Source organism: Nerophis ophidion, linkage group LG04, assembly GCF_033978795.1.
Source record: "Nerophis ophidion isolate RoL-2023_Sa linkage group LG04, RoL_Noph_v1.0, whole genome shotgun sequence".
NCBI classification, from domain to species: domain Eukaryota; kingdom Metazoa; phylum Chordata; class Actinopteri; order Syngnathiformes; family Syngnathidae; genus Nerophis; species Nerophis ophidion.
In genome coordinates this window covers 69,935,117-69,952,389 of record NC_084614.1, presented here as the reverse complement: position 1 = coordinate 69,952,389, position 17,273 = coordinate 69,935,117, and the positions used below count along the sequence as shown (strand labels likewise).

General features: G+C 44.9%; 1 protein-coding gene across 3 annotated transcripts in view; it reads left to right on the top strand.

Annotated features, from left to right (window-relative positions):
• myo7ab (myosin VIIAb) overlaps positions 1-17,273 on the top strand; it is a 91,648-nt gene that overhangs the window by 56,566 nt on the left and 17,809 nt on the right. For 2 of the 3 annotated variants that reach the window (XM_061898922.1, XM_061898921.1), the window contains 17 exons: positions 1-115; positions 1,097-1,186; positions 1,256-1,383; positions 5,483-5,609; positions 5,774-5,893; positions 5,979-6,152; positions 12,134-12,361; positions 12,428-12,598; positions 12,667-12,784; positions 12,851-12,977; positions 13,049-13,218; positions 13,297-13,487; positions 13,572-13,696; positions 13,759-13,916; positions 14,034-14,187; positions 14,262-14,417; positions 14,503-14,608. The exon at positions 1-115 is cut by the window's left edge and continues 62 nt beyond it. In XM_061898922.1, coding sequence (XP_061754906.1) covers positions 1-115; positions 1,097-1,186; positions 1,256-1,383; positions 5,483-5,609; positions 5,774-5,893; positions 5,979-6,152; positions 12,134-12,361; positions 12,428-12,598; positions 12,667-12,784; positions 12,851-12,977; positions 13,049-13,218; positions 13,297-13,487; positions 13,572-13,696; positions 13,759-13,916; positions 14,034-14,187; positions 14,262-14,417; positions 14,503-14,608 — 2,458 coding nt within the window. Of the gene's footprint in view, positions 116-1,096; positions 1,187-1,255; positions 1,384-5,482; positions 5,610-5,773; positions 5,894-5,978; positions 6,153-12,133; positions 12,362-12,427; positions 12,599-12,666; positions 12,785-12,850; positions 12,978-13,048; positions 13,219-13,296; positions 13,488-13,571; positions 13,697-13,758; positions 13,961-14,033; positions 14,188-14,261; positions 14,418-14,502; positions 14,609-17,273 lie in introns of those variants that run through there. The other variant, XM_061898923.1, reaches the window with a different exon arrangement.

Genomic DNA, 17,273 nt, shown 5'->3' with positions numbered 1-17,273 from the left:
CCAGCTGGTCCTCAACGACGGCAGCGAGAAGATCCCCGTCATGACCAAGATCTACGAAACACTCGGTAAGAGGACCTACAAGAGGGAGCTACAGGAGCTGCAACTGGACACAGAGGTAAGGGAGTGGAACGGTTGCACATCAAAACGTAGCTAAAAAGTATTTAGTCAGCCACCGATTGTGCAAGTTCTCCCACTTAAAATGATGACAGAGGTCTGTAATTTTCATCATAGGTACACTTCAACTGTGAGAGACAGAATGTGGAAAAAAAAATCCAGGAATTTACATTGTAGGAATTTTAAAGAATTTATTTGTAAATTATGGTGGAAAATAAGTATTTGGTCAACCGTTCAAAGCTCTCACTGATGGAAGGAGGTTTTGGCTTAAAATCTCAAGATACATTGACCCATTCATTTTTTCCTTAACACAGATCAATCGTCCTGTCCCCTTAGCTGAAAAACAGCCCCAAAGCATGATATTTCCACCCCCATGCTTCACAGTAGGTGTGGTGTTCTTGGGATGCAACTCAGTATTCTTTTTCCTCCAAACACGACGAGTTGAGTTTATACCAAAATGGATACATGGATGATACGGCAGAGGATTGGGAGAATGTCATGTGGTCAGATGAAACCAAAATATAACTTTTTGGTATAAACTCAACTCGTCGTGTTTGGAGGAAGAAGAATACTGAGTTGCATCCCAAGAACACCATACCTACTGTGGAGCATGGGGGTGGAAACATCATGCTTTGGGGCTGTTTTTCTGCTAGGGGGACAGGACAATTGATCCGTGTTAAGGAAAGAATGAATGGGGCCATGTATCGTGAGATTTTGAGCCAAAACCTCCTTCCATCAGTGAGAGCTTTCAATGGTTGACCAAATACTTATTTTTAAATTCTTTAAAATTCCTACAATATGAATTCCTGGATTTTTTTTCACATTCTGTCTCTCACCGTTGAAGTGTACCTATGATGAAAATTACAGACCTCTCTCATCATTTTAAGTGGGAGAACTTTCACAATCGGTGGCTGACTAAATACTTTTTTGCCCCACTGTAAGTGACATCAAGCTGCAAATGTTTTTTCTTTTTCTTTTACAGAACAGCTCCACCGAAATCCAGAAGAGGAACAGTGTCCGGCATAAACTTGTGTCCCTTACTCTGAAGAGGAAGTCCAAAATCACTGAGGAGGTGAGGACTATAAACCCGACTCAGTTTGAAAATGCAGTTTTTACGATCGTCGGTCATTTCATGCCGCAGGTAACCAGGCGGCTGACCGAGGGGGACTACAGCCTCACGGGGAACAGCATGCTTGAAGACCGACCCACCTCCAACCTGGAAAAACTGCACTTCATCATCGGAAACGGTATCCTGAGGCCTGCCCTCAGGTGACCGCAGTCCTCTGATAACTTTTACCCCTAAAAACTAGACCAGGGGTCCCCGAACTTTTTGACTTAGGGGCCACATTGGGTTAAAACAATTTGACCGGGGGCCGGGTTGTACATACCTTCTCATTTAATGTGTTTTCTTTAATTTGATGACTATTTGGTACTATTTGATGACATTGTAGATTGTCACTGAAAGCATCACAATTATGAACTCAAAACTCAAAACATGTTTTATATTTTAGTTTCTTCATAATAGCCACCCTTTGCTCTGATTACTGTTTTGGCAGTTTTTGGCTGTTTTGACTCTTGGCAGTCTCTTGATAAGTTTCAAGATGTAGTCGCCTGAAATGGTTTTCACTTCACAGGTGTCATAGTTTTGATGCGCACTTGATGTCACGTTATCGATGGAAAAATGCATTTTTAGACAATATGATTTGCCTGAGTGGCTAGGAGACACCGAGCGTAACAAGCAGCAGAAAATGGATGACAAAGGACAGATTTAAAAAAAAAAATGTATATATATATATATACATATATACTGTGTGTATATCTATATATATATATATATATATATATATATATATATATATATATATATATACATACCGTATTTCTTTTAAAATTGCCTCCGGGGCGCTAATTAATTTAAAACCTCTTCTCACTCCGGCGCTTACCAAAGGCATGCGGTAAAAGTAAGCATGCGCTAATTATTTTAAAACCTCTTCTCACTCCGGCACTTACTAAAGGCATGCAGTAAAAATTTGAGTGTGATGTAAGCTTGGACATTAAATCCTACTGAATAGCTCTTAATCTTCTTCCCTTTATGCAATTTCAAATTACCGGTATTGAAATCAGCCTCCTCCATTTTGAAAATGATGACAGGGGAAGTGTCACTCGTGACGTCACGAGTTTGACCAGGGGGTAATACTAAGCATGCGCTAATTATTTTGGGAAGCGAGTTTGACCCATACATACATACACACACATATATATATATATATATATATATATATATATATAGATACACATACATATATACACAAATATACATACATACACACAAATATATTATATATACTGTATATATACTGTATATTGTAGCTGAGATAGGCTCCAGCGTCCCCCGTGACCTTGAAGGGAATAAGCGGTAGAAAATGGATGGCTATATATATATATATATATATATATATATATATATATATATATATATATATATATATATATCCATCCATCCATCCATCATCTTCCGCTTATCCGAGGTCGGGTCGTGGGGGCAGCAGCCTAAGCAGGGAAGCCCAGACTTCCCTATCTCCAGCCACTTCGTCTAGCTCTTCCCGGGGGATCCCGAGGCGTTCCCAGGCCAGCCGGGAGACATAGTCTTCCCAACGTGTCCTGGGTCTTCCCCGTGGCTTCCTACCAGCTGGACGTGCCCTAAACACATCCCTAGGGAGGCGTTCGGGTGGCATCCTGACCAGATGCCCGAACCACTTCATCTGGCTCCTCTCGATGTGGAGGAGCAGCGGCTTTACGTTGAGCTCCTCCCGGATGGCAGAGCTTCTCACCCTATCTCTAAGGGAGAGCCCCGCCACCCGGCGGAGGAAACTCATTTCGGCCGCTTGTACCCGTGATCTTATCCTTTCGGTCATGACCCAAAGCTCATGACCATAGGTGAGGATGGGAACGTAGATCGACCGGTAAATTGAGAGCTTTGCCTTCCGGCTCAGCTCCTTCTTCACCACAACGGATCGATACAACGTCCGCATTACTGAAGACGCCGCACCGATCCGCCTGTCGATCTCACGATCCACTCTTCCCCCACTCGTGAACAAGACTCCTAGGTACTTGAACTCCTCCACTTGGGGCAGGGTCTCCTCCCCAACCCGGAGATGGCACTCCACCCTTTTCCGGGCAAGAACCATGGACTCGGACTTGGAGGTGCTGATTCTCATTCCGGTCGCTTTACACTCGGCTGCGAACCGATCCAGTGAGAGCTGAAGATCCCGGCCAGATGAAGCCATCAGGACTACATCATCTGCAAAAAGCAGAGACCTAATCCCGTGGCCACCAAACCGGAACCCCTCAACGCCTTGGCTGCGCCTAGAAATTCTGTCCATAAAAGTTATGAACAGAATCGGTGACAAAGGACAGCCTTGGTGGAGTCCAACCCTCACTGGAAACGTGTCCGACTTACTGCCAGCAATGCGGACCAAGCTCTGACACTGATCATACAGGGAGCGGACTGCCACAATAAGACAGTCCGATACCCCATACTCTCTGAGCACTCCCCACAGGACTTCCCGAGGGACACGGTCGAATGCCTTCTCCAAGTCCACAAAGCACATGTAGACTGGTTGGGCAAACTCCCATGCACCCTCAAGAACCCTGCTGAGAGTATAGAGCTGGTCCACAGTTCCACGACCAGGACGAAAACCACACTGTTCCTCCTGAATCCGAGGTTCGACTATCCGGCGAAGCCTCCTCTCCAGTACACCTGAATAAACCTTACCGGGAAGGCTGAGGAGTGTGATCCCACGATAGTTGGAACACACCCTCCGGTCCCCCTTCTTAAAGAGAGGGACCACCACCCGGTCTGCCAATCCAGAGGTACCGCCCCCGAAGTCCACGCGATGCTGCAGAGTCTTGTCAACCAAGACAGCCCCACAGCATCCAGAGCCTTGAGGAACTCCGGGCGGATCTCATCCACCCCTGGGGCCTTGCCGCCGAGGAGCTTTTTAACTACCTCAGCGACCTCAGCCCCAGAAATAGGAGAGTCCACTACAGATTCCCCAGGCACCGCTTCCTCAAAGAAAGACGTGTTGGTGGGATTGAGGAGGTCTTCGAAGTATTCCCTCCACCGATCCACAACATCCGCAGTCGAAGTCAGCAGAACACCATCCGCACCATACACGGTGTTGATAGTGCACTGCTTCCCCTTCCTGAGGCGCCGTATGGTGGTCCAGAATCGCTTCGAAGCCGTCCGGAAGTCGTTTTCCATGGCTTCCCCGAACTCTTCCCATGTCCGAGTTTTTGCCTCCGCGACCGCTAAAGCTGCACACCGCTTGGCCCGTCGGTACCCGTCCACTGCCTCCGGAGTCCGATGAGCCAAAAGAACCCGATAGGACTCCTTCTTCAGCTTGACGGCATCCCTCACTGCTGGTGTCCACCAACGGGTTCTGGGATTACCGCCACGACAGGCACCAACAACCTTGCGGCCACAGCTCCAATCAGCCGCCTCGACAATAGAGGTTCGGAACATGGTCCACTCGGACTCAATGTCCCGCACCTCCCTCGTGACATGTTCAAAGTTCTCCCGGAGGTGTGAATTGAAACTCTCTCTGACAGGAGACTCTGCCAGACGTTCCCAGCAGACCCTCACAATGCGCTTGGGCCTGCCAGGTCTGTCCGGCATCCTCCCCCACCATCGCAGCCAACTCACCACCAGGTGGTGATCGGTAGAAAGCTCCGCCCCTCTCTTCACCCGAGTGTCCAAAACATAAGGCCGCAAATCCGATGACACAACTACAAAGTCGATCATGGAACTGCGGCCTAGGGTGTCCTGGTGCCAAGTGCACATATGGACACCCTTATGTTTGAACATGGTGTTTGTTATGGACAATCCGTGACGAGCACAAAAGTCCAATAACAAAACACCACTCTGGTTTAGATCCGGGCGACCATTCTTCCCAATCACGCCTCTCCAGGTTTCACTGTCGTTGCCAACATGAGCGTTGAAGTCTCCCAGTAGGACAAGGGAATCACCCGGAGGAGCACTTTCCAGTACTCCCTCGAGTGTACCCAAAAAGGGTGGGTATTCTGAACTGCTGTTTGGTGCGTATATATATATACATACATACATACATACATATATATATATATATATATATATATATATATATATATATATATATATATATATATATATATATATATTTATATGTATGTATGTATATATATATATATATATATATATATATACATATACATATACATATATATATATACCGCTGGCCAGATTTGAGCCGTTGTTTGAGGACCCCTGAACTTGACCCAAAAAATGGTCCCGTTTGTTTCATCTCAATCTGAATATCATGCCTCTTAGGGATGAGATCTACTGTCAGATCTGTAAGCAGCTCACTCAGAATCCGTCCAAGAGCAGCCACGCTCGGGGATGGATCCTCCTGTCGCTCTGTGTCGGCTGCTTTGCACCTTCGGAGAAGTTTGTTAAGGTAAGACATGACTTCACACCAATGTTTGCGTACACTGCAGCTTTAGAACTCTTCAAAATGTGAAGTAATTACTCTGGTCTGTCTGTAATTAGTCATTCTGTTCTTTAGTCTGCAGTTATTGAACAGTTATTCACCACAACCTTCTGCTCTTTGGTTGTTTTCAGTATTTAAGGACATTTCTGATCAATGGCCCGCCTGGTTATGCTCCATATTGCGAGGAAAGACTGCGAAGGACGTTTGTCAACCGTACACGGACCCAGCCGCCCTCTTGGTTGGAGTTACAGGTGCCGAAAAAACTAGAAATCCAGAAAGACTTGAAATAATGGCTTCTTGAGTTGCAGTATCCGATTGTTCCTTGGTCTTGCACAGGCCACTAAATCCAAGAAGCCCATCATGCTTCCGGTGACGTTCATGGATGGCACCACCAAGACTCTACTCGCGGACTCAGCCACCACGGCCAGCGAGCTGTGCAACGCTCTGGCGGACAAGATCAACCTCAAGGACCGCTTTGGGTTCTCGTTGTACATCGCTCTTTTCGACAAGGTAAGACAACGGTGTCAAACTCATTTTTATTGAGGGCCACATTGCCATTATGGCTGCCCTTAAAGGGCCGATTGTAACAATGAATGTATATGAATGTAATATTAGGCAACTGATTTTGATTATTATACAGTAGGGCAAAAAAGTATTTAGTCAGCCACCGATTGTGCAAGTTCTCCCACTTAAAATGATGACAGAGGTCTGTAATTTTCATCATAGGTACACTTCAACTGTGAGAGACAATATGTGAAAAAAAAATCCAGGAATTCACATTGTAGGAATTTTAAAGAATTTATTTGTAAATTATGGTGGAAAATAAGTATTTGGTCAACTATTCAAAGCTCTCACTGATGGAAGGAGGTTTTGGTTCAAAATCTCACGATACATCGCCCCATTCATTCTTTCCTTAACACGGATCAATCGTCCTGTCCCCTTAGCAGAAAAACAGCCCCAAAGCATGATGTTTCCACCCCCCATGCTTCACAGTAGGTGTGGTGTTCTTGGGATGCAACTCAGTATTCTTCTTCCTCCAAACACGACCAAAAAGTTCTATTTTGGTTTCATGTGACCACATGACATTCTCCCAATCCTCTACTGTATCATCCATGTATCCATTTTGGTATAAACTCAGCTCGTCGTGTTTTGAAGAAGAAGAATACTGAGTTGCATCCCAAGAACACCATACCTACTGTGAAGCATGCGTGTGGAAACATCATGCTTTAGGGCTGTTTTTCTGCTAAGGGGACAGGACGATTGATCCGTGTTAAGGAAAGAATGAATGGGGCCATGTATCGTGAGATTTTGAGCCAAAAACTCCTTCCATCAATGAGAGCTTCGAATGGTTGACCAAATACTTATTTTCCACCATAATTTACAAATAAATTATTTAAAATTCCTACAATGTGAATTCCTGGATTTTTTTTTCACATTCTGTCTCTCACAGTTGAAGTGTACCTATGATGAAAATTACAGACCTCTGTCATCATTTTAAGTGGGAGAACTTGCACAATCGGTGACTGACTGAATACTTTTTTGCCCCTCTGTACTCACATACACATAAATATTCATACATAGAGAATATACCGTATTTTCCGGACTATAAGGCACACTTAAAATCCTTAAGAAATCCTTGTTCAGAAATGTCCTTAAAATCAACAGTGCACCTTATAACCCAGTGCGCCTAATGTAAGGAATAATTTTGGTTGAGCATACCCACCTCAAATTTATTTTATTTGGTACATGGTCTAATGATAAGTGTGACCATTAGATGGCAGTCAAACATAAGAAATAAGTGTTGAAGAGGTTCATTTACCCTACTGACGTGTATTTATAAATGGTTGATTTATATAGGCTAGTAAGGTAAAGTGTTGTACCTGACCCAACGCACACCAGGAGACGCCCCCATCCCACCACTTCAGGTGGGATGGTATAAACCATGTAACACGTCACAGACAACGTCACGCTAACATCACGTGACACCTCTGATTAAGGCTGCAGAAGCAAGGTAGCCCAAACTTGTTAGGTACAACACTTTACCTTACTAGCCTATATATAAATCAACCATTTATAAATATAAGAAATAAGTGTAGCCTGCACTATAATGGGTCTCAAGTAAACAACATTAACATTTTAATTGTTCCATTGAAAATATAGAACATAACACACGGCGCTCAAAAATCTATGAAAATGTTTTAGTACAACTTTAGTATGAGTAAGATAAGACATTATCTGGCATTTTGTGTAAATACTGAAAAATTGCGCACGTCCGCGCCGTAGTCGATAAACTTCTTCTTTTTCTCTATCTTCTTGTTATGGGACATTCATCCTCAGCTGATGCCATTTCTAATACAAAGTACTGTAAAGTTCTTACTTATATCTGTCAGTAAACTCACCATGTAAGCGCTAAAACTTACCTGCGTAGTGAATTTACATTATTATACTTTAGTCATTAGAGTTCCGGTCGGACGATTTTCCACATTACCGGTGTTGTTGTTTCCAAATGAGGAGATGCGGCATAGCTCGGTTGGTAGAGTGGCCGTGCCAGCAACTTGAGGGTTGCAGGTTTGATTCCCGCTTGTGCTTTTGATTGATTGATTGATACTTTTATTAGTAGATTGCACAGTACAGTACATATTCCGTACAATTGACCACTAAATGGTAACACCCGAATACGTATTTCAACTTGTTTAAGTCGGGGTCCACGTTAATCAATTCATGGTACAAATATATATTATCAACATAATACAGTCATCACACAAGTTAATCATCATAGTATGTACATTGAATTATTTACATTATTTACAATCCGGGGGGTGGGATGAGGAGCTTTGGTTGATATCAGAACTTCAGTCTTCAACAATTGCATCAACAGAGAAATGTGGACATTGAAACAGTGTAGGTCTTACTTAGTAGGATATGTACAGCCAGCAGAGAACATAGTGAGTTCAGATAGCATAAGAACAAGTATATACATTAGAAGTACATTTGAGTTGTTTATAATCCGGGGAGATGGGATGTGAATGGAGGAGGGTATTAGTAAAGTGTTGAAGTTGCCTGGAGGTGTTGTTTTAGAGCGGTTTTGAAGGAATATAGAGATGCACTTACTTTTATACCTGTTGGGAGTGCATTCCACATTGATGTGGCATAGAAAGAGAATGAGTTAAGACCTTTGTTAGATCGAAATCTGGGTTTAACGTGGTTTGTGGAGCTCCCCCTGGTGTTGTGGTTATGGCAGTCATTTACGTTAAGGAAGTAGTTTGACATGTACTTCGGTATCAAGGAGGTGTAGCGGATTTTATAGACTAGGCTCAGTGCAAGTTGTTTTACTCTGTCCTCCACCCTGAGCCAGCCCATTTTGGAGAAGTGGGTTGGATTGAGGTGTGATCTGGGGTGGAGGTCTAAAAGTAACCGGATTAGCTTATTCTGGGATGTTTGGAGTCTAGATTTGAGGGTTTTGGAGTTGCTGGGGTACCAGGAGGTGCAAGCGTAATCGAAGAAGGGTTGAATGAGAGTTCCCGCTAGAATCCTCAAGGTGCTTTTGTTGACCAGAGAGGAGATTCTGTAGAGGAATCTCGTTCTTTGGTTGACCTTTTTGATTATCTTGGTTGCCATTTTATCACAGGAAAGATTAGCCTCTAGAATGGAACCTAGGTAGGTGATCTCATCCTTCCTGGTGATAACAATGTCACCCACTTTTATAGTGAAGTCACTGACCTTCTTAAGTTTGATATGGGACCCAAATAGGAAGGTTTCCGTTTTACCTAAGTGTATGGATAGCTTGTTGTCAGCGAGCCAGGTGCAAATATTGAGGAGTTCAGCACTGAGGATTTGTTCCACCTGTGACTTGTCCTTGCCGGATACCAGCAGGGCCGAGTCATCCGCACACAGGAACAATTCACAGTGGCATGCTGATGGCATGTCATTTACGTATATTAGGAACAGTAAAGGTCCTAGTATACTGCCTTGGGGGACTCCACAGCTTACTGAGAGGGGAGGGGACATGGTGCCATCCTAGTTACTGCCGTTGTGTCCTCGGGCAAGACACTTTACCCACCTGCTCCCAGTGCCACCCACACTGGTTTAAATATAACTTAGATATTGGGTGTCACTATGTAAAGCGCTTTGAGTCACTTGAGAAAAGCGCTATATAAAAATAATTCACTTCACTTCACTTCACTATTGATTGAAATAAAGTCTGAATGTCATTAAAAACAGTTAGCTCCATCTTTTGACACTTCTTCCACTCCCGTCCTTGCACGCTACACCGCTACAACAAAGATGACGGGGAGAAGACGCTGCCGAAGGTGAACCACATAAATAAGACCGCTCACAAAACGGCGCATTCGTAAGCGACTGTCAGAAAGCGGCTTGAAGATGATCTGTAAAACATAATCCATGCAACATTTTGACCAAAGAACCACCATTACATGTTATGTAGACCACAAGAAAGTGTTTTTACATTTAGAAAGATATTATAATAATATGACTCCTTTAATGCGCCCTATCATCGGGTGCGCTTGATATAGTAAAAAAAGATCAAAAATGGACCATTCATCGGCAGTGCGCCTTATAATCCGGGGCGCCCTATGGTCCGAAAAATATGGTACATCCATCCTTTTAATTCATTTTATACATACATACATACTTGCGCACATTGGTACTTACATACACAAATACAGTACATACAAGTCAATCAATCAATCAATCAATCAATGTTTACTTATATAGCCCTAAATCACTAGTGTCTCAAAGGGCTGCACAAACCACTACGACATCCTCGGTAGGCCCACATAAGGACAAGGAAAACTCACACCCAGTGGGACGTCGGTGACAATGATGACAATGAGAACCTTGGAGAGGAGGAAAGCAATGGATGTCGAGCGGGTCTAACATGATACTGTGAAAGTTCAATCCATAATGGATCCAACACAGTCGCGAGAGTCCAGTCCAAAGCGGATCCAACACAGCAGCGAGAGTCCTGTTCACAGCGGAGCCAGCAGGAAACCATCCCAAGCAGAGGCGGATCAGCAGCGCAGAGATGTCCCCAGCCGATACACAGGCAAGCAGTACATGGCCACCGGATCGGACCGGACTCCCTCCACAAAGGAGAGTGGGACATAGAAGAAAAAGAAAAGAAACGGCAGATCAACTGGTCTAAAAAGGGAGTCTATTTAAAGGCTAGAGTATACAAATGAGTTTTAAGGTGAGACTTAAATGCTTCTACTGAGGTGGTCATACCAAAGACTATAAAAATGGGACCCGTTACCTACCTGCTTGACACTCTGCATCAAGGGTCGGAATTGGGGGTTAAATCACCAAAAATAATTCCCGGGCACGGCCACCACTGCTGCTCACTACTCCCCTCACCTCCCAGGGGGTGATCAAGGGTGATGGGTCAAATGCAGAAAATAATTTCGCCACACCTAGTGTGTGTGTGACAATCATTGGTACTTTAACTTTAACTTAACATACACACTCACATTCACTGTACAAACACTGTAAATATACAAGTACATAGGCATACATACACTAATGCATTGGTCAACTTGAATGAGGTGGTGGGCCACTTTAAAAATGTGGCGGGCCCACAGTCCTTGAGTTTTTAGTTTTTTTTCCAAGATGGCGCTGCTGTAGTGGCTGCTGTTGGCAGGAGCTCTGTGCTCTTGTGTCATCCTTTTGTGTTTCCCTTTTGTTTTCATGTGTTATTATATTTTTTTGCCTTTTGGTCCGTGACCCTTTGGGACTGTGTGACAAGGGGTGGCACTTTCGTGACCTCTGTGGTGCTTTTTTGTGGACTTCTGGATCTGCCTCCCGGGAGCCTTTTGGCCATGGAGACCAGCTGCAGGGTCTCTGCCACACCGGAGTCGGTTTGGAGGGACTGGAGGAGGTGCGGATGAGGGGACAGGGCTGCGAAGCTAGCACTGAGCGCTGGGACGGAGAGGCTTCGCTGTGTCTTGGCTGGGTGAGCAGGTGTCGGAATCCTCAGTCACCTTGGACGTATCCTCGCTCATCCATGCGGACTGGACACTGGCCGAGAGTGGAGTCGGCTCTCTTGGTTGCTTTGTTGGGTCTGCTCCTGTCTCTGGCCATGCTCCCTCCACCCCAGCGGACGATGGCGTGGAACACCGCAGAGGCCACCACAGTGGATACGTTTCTTTTACTTTATATTCATAGCTGTATGTAGAAGTGTCTGGTTGTATCTGCCCCCCCCCCCCCCCTTGTTTAACTGTATCTCACCTTTTTTGTAAGGGGCGCTGGAAGCCGGCAGACCCGTCAGTGATCCTGTTCTGTCTCCCTCTAATGTTTGTCTGATCTTGAATGGGATTGTGCTGAAAATTTAAATTTTCCTGAAGGAACTCTCCTGACGGAATAAATAAAGTACTATCTAATCTATCTAATCTAATCAATGAGGCAATACATCCGCGGTTGGTGGCCAATACTGTGAATTAACTAAAGGATTCAAAGAACCTCCATCCATCCTTTAGGTATCGTCGCTGGGCAGCGGCAACGACCACGTCATGGACGCTGTTTCCCAGTGTGAGCAGTATGCCAAAGAGCAAGGTGCACAGGAACGCAACGCTCCGTGGAGGCTGTTCTTCAGGAAGGAGATCTTCACGCCGTGGCACGACCCCGCCGACGACCATGTGGCAACCAATCTCATTTACCAGCAGATTGTGCGTGGGGTGAAGTTCGGAGAATACCGCTGCGAGAGGGTAAGCCACATTGTCGCCGTGTCATTTCAAAGATCTGGTTGATGCGATCATGGGTTTCCTCAAAAGGAGGAAGACCTAGCCGAGCTGGCATCCCAGCAGTACTACGTGGATTACGGCTTGGAAATCCTGCACGACCGCCTCCTCAGCCTCATCCCCTCCTACATCCCGGACAGGGAAATCACCTCCACCAAGAATCCGGAGAAGTGGGCTCAGCTCATCATCACCGCCCACAAGAAGGTAGCGTTCACCAAAACCTGATGCATCCTGTGTTTTGCCGTGCTTTCATAACCCCCGTGTCTATCCAGGGACTGCACAGTAAGAGGAGGCCAAACACGCAGAAGGTGAAGGAGGACGTAGTGTCTTTTGCTCGATTAAAGTGGCCTTTATTGTTTTCACGCTTCTACGAGGCCTTCAAGTTCTCAGGTTGGTCGAACAACGACGCTAACAGGCTGTGCAGGGATGTCATACCTTGGGTTTGCTTCTGAATAGGACCCAGTCTGCCCAAGAACGATGTCATCGTCGCAGTAAACTGGACGGGGGTTTACTTTGTGGACGAGCAGGAACAAGTCCTTCTGGAGCTTTCTTTCCCGGAAACCATTGCGGTGTCAAGCAGCAGGTGTGATGCCAAACAGGAGATCACGTGATCACGGGTGCATTGTTCTGATTTTGACTGGTGGATTCTTGCAGAGGCGGCAAACTCCAAGGTCAAAGTTTCACACTGGCCACCATCAAAGGAGACGAGTACACGTTCACGTCGAACAACGCAGAGGACATCCGGGATTTGGTAGTGGCCTTCCTAGAAGGTCTGCGTAAGCGGTCCAAGTTTGTGGTGGGACTTCTGGACTGTCCCAATCCTGGTGCGACTGTGCAAGTGACAAAAAATGAACATCTACTGTAACTGATGATGGTCTTAAATAGCTGTTTTTATCTTCTAGCCGGGGCAGATTCCACATTCCTGAGTTTCTCCAAGGGGGATCTGATCATACTCGATGAACATGACGGGGAGCATGTGATGAACTCCGGCTGGGCTCACGGGATCAACGACAAGACCAAGCAGCGAGGCGACTTCCCGGCGGACTGCGTCTATGTTCTGCCCACCATCACCAGACCGCAGTACGACATTGTGGTGAGTGTATACCAGAAGTTGTGACAATTGAGACATTTCTGATAGATCACACCTTCCGAGTTTACCGCGTTCTTTAAATTGTAGGCTCTGGTGACGATGACTCCGGATCAGAGGAGGGAATCCGTCACGCTGTCCCAGATGAGTCTTGTGGACAACGAGGATAAAACCAAGGCCTACACACTGGAAGAGTTCTCCTACGACTACTTCAGGTGACTCCTTTCATCTTCTTATCCCAAGCTACAGCTAAATAAGTCTTTGGTGGTCTCTCCAGGCCTCCTCCAAAGAGCACACTTAGCAGGGTGATGATATCTAAAGCCCGAGGGAAGGAGCGTCTGTGGAGCTGCAGCAAGGAGCCTCTCAAGCAATCTCTTCTGAAGAAGGTTTTTGCCCACGAGGAGCTTTCCCAGGAGGCTTGCCAGGCGTTCATGGATATCCTTTAATGAATGATCACACTACAACAAGCTGCCCTGGAGGTACAGCTAGTTCTGGTATCTGGTGGTTTCACGCGCAAAATATTGTGTCTAAAAACCTTGACTTTGACCGTACCTGTGATGAAGTACATGGGCGACTACCCGTCCAAGCGGGTGCGCTCGGTCAACGAGCTCACCGATCAGATCTTCGAGGGGGCCCTGAAAGCTGAGCCGCTGAAAGACGAGATCTTCTGTCAGATTCTCAAGCAGCTCACCGACAATCACATCAAGTAAGGAGCACAAAAGGTGCTCTCTGAGACTACTTCGACAGCAACGTTTGTCCAACGTGTCATGTGGCTTTTAGGTACAGCGAGGAGAAGGGCTGGGAGCTGCTGTGGTTGTGTACTGGCTTGTTCCCTCCTAGTAACATCCTGCTGCCCCACGTCCAGAAGTTCCTCCAGGCCAAGAAGCACTATCCTTTGGCTCCCGATTGCATGCAGCGGCTGCAGAAAGCCTTGAGGTAACACACTCACACATACTTAAACCCAACCAACGATCTTCACTACTGTTCCGCTCTAATAGATCCTGCTTGTCATTTGTGGTAGGAACGGATCAAGGAAGTATCCTCCTCACCTGGTGGAGGTGGAGGCCATCCAGCACAAAACCACACAGATCTTCCACAAAGTTTATTTCCCAGATGACTCGGACGAGGTCAGTGTGTACTAAATCTACTTTGTGTATTATTTTAACCCAATGCGGCCCGCGGGTCAAAAAGTTTGGGGACCCCTGATATAAGGGGTGCCCCGATACAATTTTTTCACTTGCAATACCTTGAGTATTGGCCGATACCGATATTAGTCCGATACGATATCAGCATGAATCATACATTTATTATTTTGTAGTGTATAATGATAGAAAAGGGTTGATCAAGTGAACTTAGCCAAACAGAGAACACTAGTAGTTGTGAAAAACACTAACCTATTTATTAACTGGGCTTATGGTGTCTCTATGAAGTAGAAGTGGAGTGGAAATTGTATATATATATATTTTTTTTTTTATGGCAAAAATAGTACAAAAAGTTAAACCCATACAAGTTGAATGATAATGTGGAAACGTTTGTTACTGGATACTTTCTTATACGCTCCTGCCTTGGAGACTTTGTATGTGTAAATAATATGCAACTATAATTATTCCATACTTGTTTGTATTGTCAAATGTTGTGTTTTAGTCTGCAATATTGTTCGATGAAAGACACCTATGTATGTCTAGCTTGTGTGCTGTTGTGTGCTTAGCTGTTGCGTAGCTGCTGGCTTCTAGTAATCTATAGCCTAACATGTTTACTTTTATAAATGACTTGACTGAAATACATAGAAAGACCAACCTAGAACTTGCTCAGTGGCCTAGTGGTTTGAGTGTCTGCTCTGACATCGGTAGGTCGTGAGTTCAAACCCCGGCCGAGTCATACCAAAGACTGTAAAAATGGGACCTATTGCCTCCCTGCTTGGCACTCAGCATCAAGGGTTGGAATTGGGGGTTGAATCACCATAAATGATTCCCGGGCGCGGCCTCCGCTGCTGCTCACTGCTCCCCTCACCTCCCAGGGAGTGATCAAGCGTGATGGGTCAAATGCAGAGAATAATTTTGCCAAAACTAGTGTGTGTGTGGAATAATCCTTGGTATTTTAACTTTAACTTTTGTGTTTATTGAAAGACAATTAAATGTTAAGTGGCTGTCAAGGTTTGCACAAGTAAACACGCTGCATGACTGCTTATATTGAAGCACTTGTATCGGAGATTCTACATGCAGGCTAATATTCAGCTGATATCGAACTGTCATTCAATATCAATATTAGATTGAGATAACCCTATTCCATAATTTACATACTATTTGTCTTACCATGGTAACACTTTAAAGATATCAGTATTACATGCACATTAACATGTCTTCCATAGCATTTTGAACACAACCCGTACAGTCGTGATCAAAATGATTCAACCCCCACACAATTTTGGTGATTTAACAAGTTGGACATTTATTCCGTATTTTGTATATAGTTATATCAAATAAAGATGTGTCAAATAGACAAATGCAACTTAAATTGTAACACTGTATTTTACAAAATACCAAAAAAGGACATTTTTCTTAATATCTCATTGACAAAATTATTCAACCCCCTAGTTACATGCATCTTTAGTACTTAGTAGAACACTCTTAGGCAGTAATGACATCCTTCAAACGTGATACATAACCAGACACAAGCTTCTTGCAACCATCTACAGGTATTTTAGCCCATTCCTCTTGGGCAAAGGCCTCCAGTTCATTCATATTCTTGGGCTTGCGTGCTGCAACTGCCTTCTTAAAGTCCCACCACAGGTTTTCTATAGGATTTAGGTCTGGCGACTGTGAAGGCCACTCCAGAGTCTTCCAGCCCTTCTTCTGCAACCACTCTGATGTTGATTTGGAGGTATGCTTGGGATCCTTGTCCTGTTGGAAGGTCCAACGTCTCCCAAGCCTCAGCTTCGTCACTGACTTCATGACATTTGCAGCTAATATATCCTGCTAGGAAATAGAATTCATAATGCTTTGAATGTGCTGGATATTCCCGGTACCTGAGGCAGAGAAACAGCCCCAGAGCATGATTGGCCCCCCACCATGCTTAACAGTAGGCGAGGTGTTCTTCTCTTTGTAAGCTTTATTTTTTCTCCTCCAGACATAACGTTGATTCATAGGCCCAAAGAGTTCCAGTTTTGTCTCATCACTCCATAGAACAGTTTCCCAAAACCTTTGGGGTTCGTCCAGAGGATTTTTGGCATACTGGAGTCTATTTTCCTTGTTCCTGGTAGTCAGAGGTGGGGTGCGCCTGGGAGTTCTGGCATGGAGGCCTTCATTTCGGAGTGCACGCTTTATTGTCTGGGACGAAACCTGCGTTCCCTCCTCTGCAATGTCCTGTTGTAGTTCCTCAGCTGTTACCCGGGGGGTTTTCACCACTGTACGCTTCAAATACCGGACAGCAGTTGTACACAGCATCCTCTTCCTACCACGCCCAGGTAGTGTTTCCACTGTGCCTTTAGCTTTAAATTTGCGAATTATGCTCCCAACTGTGTCTCTTGCAATGTGTAATGTCTTTGCTATTTTCTTAAATCCATATCCTTTCTTATGAAGAGGAATTACCTCCTCTCTTGACTTCTTTGACCACTCCCTGGACTTCACCATGTTGCAAATATACCATTGAACATCTACAAAAAGCTTAGCGTCACAGTCTTTTTCAATCAGTTTAATTGTTGCTTGTTATGGTTCTGATCACATCTACAGGTGTTTCCAACACCTGAATGAAAAGACATTATTCAAATTCTGTTCTAAAGAGTTATGATCTTCA